The sequence below is a fragment of the Populus euphratica genome, unplaced genomic scaffold (assembly GCF_000495115.2).
Source record: "Populus euphratica unplaced genomic scaffold, PopEup_1.0 scaffold589.1, whole genome shotgun sequence".
Taxonomy (NCBI): Eukaryota; Viridiplantae; Streptophyta; class Magnoliopsida; order Malpighiales; family Salicaceae; genus Populus; species Populus euphratica.
Window position 1 is genome coordinate 42,084 of NW_011500089.1, and position 8,050 is coordinate 50,133.

An 8,050-nucleotide genomic window follows, 5' to 3' on the forward strand; every position below is an offset into this window, starting at 1 on the left:
CACTTATATTCCTAACCCCTTTTCATCAATGGACCCTAACATATACAAAGAACAACAAATCTCTTTATGATAAACAAATTCATTTTGCAAGTTTGTTAGTATAAAAGACTTAATTCTCCTTATAGATACTGCTCTCATCCTTCAAAAACTACAAGTGTAACAGTAGCAGAACAGGAAAAACCCTAATCAAGAATATGGTAAGCTGTAATAAAAAAAATAGCAATACTTTTGAACTGAATTATTAATAGTTTCTTAAATTAAGGCCGGCCTAATCCAGGGCCTTTTCAGTGCCAGACTGTACGTCCGAGCCAGATTCAGACCACGCCTTGCCATGTAGTAAGCCAATCCATAAAACGACTTGATGAAATTTTTGGGTTTGAAAAGGAACCATGGAAAAGGCAAAGGAAAATGAAACAAATGTTGTCATCTTCATCATGTCATCGTGATACGTAGACAAGGTGCATCATCCAATCACCACAAATATAATGAACTCTAGTACCATCTTCAAAATATAGGAGTTAAACATAAAGATCTACGTCATTATATCTCCTCTTCAAGCATAATCCCCTCGTGATCCATGAGAACTCCACTGGAGTTCGCAAGCTCAGATTATAAATAAACCAAAGAATTGAAATATCAATGCTAATATACAGTCATCATTCCCGTCCGTTTATTGATATCAAAAGGAATCCTCGGACTTGGAATTTGCCACCAGCAAGAAATTGGAACCCGCGTGGTTCATACAAGATTGATTGTGAGGGACACATAAGGATGAGTATCAGCATCGCCTCCCAAACCCATCATCCCTCCTACAAGTTCATCTTCAGATTTCCAGTATGTGCTGCATTAAAACAATGACAGTACAAGCCAGGAAAGAATTTTAGAAGACAACAGCATAACGTGAGGAAAATTCCACGACACAGGTAATAAAGTTGTTGAAGAAAACATAATTTATAAGTTGTGTTTCACACGATTCTCTGCATTTTTTTTCTGAAGAATTATGGAGGGGGCTTAAAATCTGCTAATCAAGACTGCTACAGCATTGGAAAATTTCTCTTACTTCTCAAAAATACAGCACAGGCAATTTTTCAACTATTTCTTTATACTGCTCAAAATATTATACAAGGTAAATAGGCCCTCCAAATGTTTCCCTACCATCCAGAGATATATGATTTATTCCCATCATAACCATTAAGCAGAATGTAAAATCCTACTGGAAAAGGGGAAAAAAATCGGGTGGGGTGGGAAATGGGAAATGATTTGTGGCACAAAATTACATGAAATTCACAACAACCATTGATCAAGTAGGCAGACCGCACTCAATCAGTGGTTGACATGGACCTGTGCCATCTTCACAAAAATTCATGCCATGTGGCAGTTCTCGAGGGAAATAGCTTTGATTTCTTTTGTGCAAACAAGGTGAATGCTGTCCAAGCTTGAAATCTATCGAAACATCAAACAATAGCTTTTTGCATTCTTCAAAGTGACTCACCAAATGCATGTAATAAAATATCTTAAAGAGTATAAACTTGCCTGTTGGAACTGTCACCCAATCCATCGAGAATTGAACGCACTTTCTTCTCGCTTTTCAGGGAGGGAGATAAAACACAAGCCTGAAATAGTCCCGGAAGCCAATGCTTAGGGAAAAACAAATGCTTCATAGGAAATTCATGGAAAACATAAGATGAAAATTCACCATGAATGATGGTGGCAATCCATATCTTAGAATGCTCTCTGCAAAGACACGAACAGCACAAAAATGCATCCAAGAGCTGAAAACCTGCAGGCCATGAACTTGTTTAGTTAAAATTAAATTAAATTGTGTAAGAGTTATCCTGACGTAGTCTTGTTCACTAGGTAGGTCCAAAGGAAAAAAAACAACCTAATACTCTGAATGATAAAATTAAATAAAAACCGCATTTTAAATGATGAATTTTTTAAAGTCAAGAAAAAAGAGGAAAAAAAAAAGCAGTTCAAAAAAAAATATTATAAGAAACAGTACTCAACATAGATACAAAAAACAAAATATACAACAGTCTAAAGAAAGTATATGTAAAAAAAATATCAACAAAGACTACAGCAATTCTGAGAATAATTTTACACCCGCTGGCACATGGGCTAGTTTAGTTGGAAGAGAACAAGGGTTTTAGAGCCAGTAGACTCCAACCATGTTAAAATAAAAAGAAATTGCTCTGCACAGGGAAAACAATTCATGGAATAGAATTCCAAAGTGATCAAGAAATGAATATGTCTGTCAATCAGCAAGCAATCAACTGCCCAGCAGATACACATGTCTTGATTAGTTGAAGGTTAGCATATGACAATCTACTTCCAACAAAGAAGCCTGACACGAGCTTTAGAGACAGTGCCAATATTATTAACAGGGTGATTCTTCACCATGGAATTTAATTCTACAGTGTAAATGAGTATCATAGATCTGACAGAAAGTAGATGAGTATTTCGTTCCAGTTTGAAATAGAAGAATGGCTAAGTTGACTACACTGTTCTCTCATTTTCTAAGCCCTCTTATTCTTTCCGCTTTCCTCCTTCCTCTTTTGCTCATTAAATTCCACAGGACAGTATCTCATGTACAACTATGGGCAGCCACTGGAATTCTCAACATTGTGCTTTATTCCCAACATCAGACTCGTTGATCCCTCTAACTTGAAAAACCTAATTAATTCCTCGCCAATTGATTCTACAAAGTCATAATTCCAAACTATAGTGCTTAAGTTGCATGTCAAGGTTTTCCAACAATTCAACATGTAATTCCAGCTATCGAGCAGCCATCCTATCTCTCAATCATCGACAAAACACAAACAATGTTAATGTAAAACACCAAATCCAAAAACTTTAAGTTCTAGTTATCTAATCCTAGAAATAGAAATTTCGTCGAACCACACTCAATATCAAACACACAGGAGCTGATCAATCCAAATCACACAAGCATTACATTGCCTTGAAGGTAGGAAAAAGCAAAGGAAGGAAACAAATCACCTCCCCATAACTAGTATAGCACCACTGCAAAAGAGAACTTCTCAAACTTTCTTGATCTTGCACTATTCTCTCTAACTCTTGCTTCCGATTCTCTTGTGCTTCTGAACTATATTCAACATCGCGAATCTAATTAACATGAGAAACAGAAACATAAACAAACATTAGAGATTCTAGACCAAGTCAAATATTAACATATTATGCAAGAGAGAGAGAGAGAGAGAGAGTTAATCTTAGGATAATTTGGGTGAAGCTAAGAACAAGTCAAATAGAGAAATACTCACTTGGAAACCTTTTTCACGTGAACTTGTTCTAAAATTGTCTGCCACACGATGAAATAGTGTTACTGTGTAAAGAGCATATTCATTATCTTCATATAACTTTTTTGAGGACCTGGGAACCTGAAAAACACTAGCTAGATGAATCAAGCTGGAGTAGAGAAGTGATAACAATTAAACAAGCATGGCATGCTAAAATTCATCAGTTCACATGAATCTAAGTGAACAAGTCTTCCAGGTAACAATACATATCACTTTCTTAGATACAACAAACCTCAGAGATGGAACCACTGATCAAAGCATTTATATATACTGAAAGAAACAAATCTTACCACATAGCTAGTTAACGTTTCATAGCTTGCCAACCAGTCCTTTTGTGAATACTTGGGAACAATTGCAAGGAGGGTTACAAGGTTTTCAGAGATAATAATGTCCTCTGGTTTCACCAAATTGGAAAGATCACGAACAGCTAAGCTGAATAGACAAAACACAGGTCATGCCAGAAATAAGAGTTGCATATGCCAGATCAAAACTCACAGGAAATCAATACCTTCCACTCTGCTTCCGATTGATAGCATTGAGCTGACTGCGTACATTATTATACTCAGCAACACGAACCTAAAACAAAGGACAAGGCTTAAATGTTCAAATTTGCAACTGGATGCACAAGCCATTCACTATTAGAGCTATCGTCGGGTTTTAAAAATTTAAGCAAGAGTCATGAAGTACCTATTTTTTCATCAATTAATATTAAGGCACTGATGAAACCCCAATATTTATATTTAAAGGTTGGTTTTGTTAGAAGACAACAGTCAGTATCTGATGGTAAGATACAGAAAATGATTCATACTCTAGTACAGGTCCATACATGCATCAAACAGTCACATATAATGGTAGCAACAAAAATGTCAGAGAATAAAATACATGAATAAACAAGCTTAAAAGCCTATAAGGTCTTCTCAACTAGGTTGGATAGTGATATTCAACTCAAGAAGCAGTGACTGATAAATTAAGATTAAATAAAATAAAATAAGCAAAAACATATCGTAACATGTGTCTGTACACGAATCACAAGGTATCCACTTTATGACAAGTGGTGCATCACTCCCTAGCATTTCACCTCTACCTACATAGAAAACGAACCAATTGTTCCATCATCCAGAAAACAATAATCACCTTGAGGTCATCTTCAATCTTTGCCACTTGAGTATGGATGCTATCCACAATCTCCTTTAGAGGTGACATTGTTGGATATTTAGCTTCATCCCAAACAAACCTAAAATCACAAAGCCAAAATGCAGCCTGAGAAAATCACCAATACCACCAAACCCGAAATCCCAAAATTCATACCAAGATTTTACTGAACTAGTAAACTGACCTGGTTAGATATGAGTCAACTGGCACACCATCAACTGTCAAAGCATTGCTCTCCACACCCGATACCCTCTGCAATTCCTCGATCTGTCTTCTGATTTTCTGTGCCACTCCTTCTATAAAGCTATTTGACTGCACATTCAATCCAATCAACCAAATACACACACACACACACATACATTCAGGAGTTAAAAAAAAAAATGAAAAATCAAATCACTTACCACCACCCCACAATCCAAAAATAATAATTTAAAAATCAGGCATTTAAAATATGAATTAGTGTAAAAAACTGATTTCAGTGTCTGAGATTGATCAAAGTGCTAAATCTTGATTTCACATTACCATGTATATAAAAATGCAAATCAGAACTGAAAAATTAAGCAAACACAGTTCAAAATGAAACAAATTGTTAAATCTCGATTCGTTCACAATTCAATAATAAATAGTAGTAAATTGCAGAATTCAGATTAAAATGAAAAAAAATCAATAAGTAAAAAAGAAGAATTGATTTCATAAATCAGGATCACTGATAGTATAAAAAAGAAACAAAAATTACCCTGACGAGATCATCGCTAAGGGAGAGGAGTGAATCGAGGGTCCCAACACGAAGATTAGGGATATTAAACTGCGGAATGACAAAGAAGTAAATCACCAAAATGAATTAAAATAAATCAGATCAGAGGAAAAGAAAGAGAAAATAAACTAAATACCCTGTAGAGAGGTGTATCAAAGGAGTGCTTGGAGATTTGTTCTTGCAAATTGTTCCATACGGAAGAAGCTGAGTTTTGAACAGGGAGAGAAACCGCCCAGTATCGACTCGCCATTTCTTTCTTCTTCTTCTTCTTCTTCTTCTTCAATTTTGATCACAGAGAGCGAGATGTTTTGTTTGTAGCTATAGATAGAGGGGGAGAGGATGGGATCACAGTTGCATTGATTTGTTTATTTTATTTAATTTATGATTTTGTGTGTGTGTGTGTGTGTGCGTGTGTGTGTGTTTTGGTTGGTGGTCTCAGATGAAAGGGGTCCTCTGTGGCACTGTAAGAGTGACTGTTTGGCAGTAAAAATAGCCATCTCTTTACATTTTTATACAAATTACGTAATTAATACATGAAAAAAAATAAGACAGTTTATTTTTTTTAATTATAATGGGTGTGTAACTAGTTTACATACATTTCAATTAATTTTATAAATTTTAAAATTATTAATTATATAAATTTTTAATAATTTTAAGATTTATAAAATTCAAATTAATAATTTTTTTAAAAAAAATTTAATTTTTAATAGTTGATTTTATTTATATTTGAGTTAGTTTGAGAATGAGTTTAAAATTGTAATTTTTCAAAATTTAAATTTACTTTATTTTTTTAATTGTTTTGATGTATTGATTATAAAGTTAATTTTTAATATATAAAAAATTATTTTAATATATTTATAAAAAAAATTTAAAAAAAACACATTATTATATTTCCAAACAAGAAATAATCTCGAATGTAATTTTTGATATTATTATTATTATTTATAATATAAAATAAAATAAAATTTCAAGTTTAAACTTATTTAGTAAGGATATTTTTGTCAACATGTTTAATAAAATCTGATCTTCTTGCTGTAAATAATGGAATTTTTTTTTAAGGGAGAGAGAGAGAAATTAAGTTGTATATGAAGAGAAATTGCAGTTCTATAAATAAAATAAAACAGTATTTGTTTTAATTATAAATATCTAAATCAGTTTATGGTGCTCATTTCTCAAGACTTTAAAATTAATATTAGATAAATTTTTAATAATTTTAAAATTTATAATACTTAAATTAATAATTTTAAAAAATTAATATTATAATTATGTTTTTGGAACCTGAAGAGAGAAATAAAGGAGATAATATTGATGTTCCTCCTATTTGACTACGGCATACCATTACTGACCTTGCAAGAAGAAGAAGACAAGGCTAAGGAACATCACATTACGTTAAAGATGTGGACGAAACATGCACGAAGCTTCTATCTATTAATTGCCCATCGCGTACATATTGTCTTGCCCTCGATCCTCCCAGCTGTCGCCCCTGCAGAGTTTCATTGTTGGCATGGTTTCTTCTGGTTTTTTATTAAAAAAAGTCATAAAATAGTTTTTGTGTTTTTTTACTGAATTTTATACAAAATTATTTTTAAAATTTTAATTCAAATCATCATTTCTTGTGTTTATCAATAACATGTCTTTTTTGTTTTTTCAACAACATGGTGTTTTCAATAAAAAGTTACGGTACTTGACATAAACATTTGCATAATTTTAATAATTTAAGATCATGAGAAGAAAAATATTTTTTTAGTTAAAATTCCCTTTTTTATTCATTTTTTTATTAATATCATGTTTTTTAAAATAAAAATTTATCATGATTTTAATATATTTTAAAATAAAAAATACTTTAAAAATAATTATTACTATACTTTTAAATATATTATTATTTTAATGTATTTTTAAATTTAAAGCCGCTGGACCTAGTATTGCGGTTGGCGCCCTACAATAACAGGCGAGCTCCATAGTGATAGGACCTTGAACTACATTTTATATATATATATATACGATGATGAAGTTGAAAAGGTAACAAAGTGCTCTCACTTTTTGAGGGAGAAAATTTGGATTTAGATGACGACGATGGCAGCTAGTTTTGTAGTGTTGTAAATATGGGTGCTGATTTGGATATTATGGACATTACTTATTTTTATATTTTAAAAATATGTTTTAAAAATTTAATTTTTTTTCTTTATTTTAAATTAATATTTTTTAGTTTTTTCATATTATTTTAGTGTATTGATATAAAAATAATTTTTTAAAAATTAAAAATATAATTTTAATATATTTTCATATAAAAAACATTTTAAAAAATAATTACAACTATACTTTCAAACATAATTATATTGGTGTTAAAATGAATTATAAAATATAATAATTTAAATGATGAATTTTTTTAAAAAAACAATAAACCTATAAATAATCAAATATTTTTGTTTTGTCGTGCCAAAGTGAGGATGGAAAATTTTACACGTGTAAGATTTAATATGCAAATTGTAATTCTTCAAAGAATTAAGGATAAGTGAAAAAACTATAGGATGATTAGTGTAGTTTTCCCACAATATTTATAAGAAACTTATGCAGGCTAGATTCATATATAATTATGTATAAAGTAATTGCAAATATAACAGTAAAAATATTTAATTTTATTTAAAGAGAATTATATAATTGGAAATTTTTTAAATATCATTGCAATTATTTATTTAAAGAAGATTTTTATTTTAAAATGTATATAAAACAAATTGAAGGCCAATTGAATGAAGCATATGCAAGCCTCGGCTTCAAAGGACGACCTCAGCGTAATTGTGCTTGCAAAGCCAAGCTTATGCGCTTGACCTTT

The 8,050-nt window shown here is 31.6% G+C and overlaps 1 protein-coding gene across 1 annotated transcript; it reads right to left on the reverse strand.

The window, feature by feature from the left end:
* Nucleotides 1-397: 397 nt before the first annotated feature.
* Nucleotides 398-5,626, reverse strand: LOC105109075 (V-type proton ATPase subunit C). The gene is made up of 11 exons (XM_011003665.1): nt 5,357-5,626; nt 5,203-5,271; nt 4,651-4,778; nt 4,449-4,548; nt 3,823-3,890; nt 3,605-3,746; nt 3,279-3,395; nt 2,998-3,123; nt 1,697-1,780; nt 1,534-1,613; nt 398-841 (listed from the first exon to the last, which is right to left on the reverse strand). Exons 1-11 carry the CDS (start codon nt 5,468-5,470, stop codon nt 739-741), a joined length of 1,131 nt encoding a protein of 376 aa, XP_011001967.1. The 5' UTR covers nt 5,471-5,626; the 3' UTR covers nt 398-738.
* Between the last annotated feature and the right edge of the window lie 2,424 nt (nt 5,627-8,050).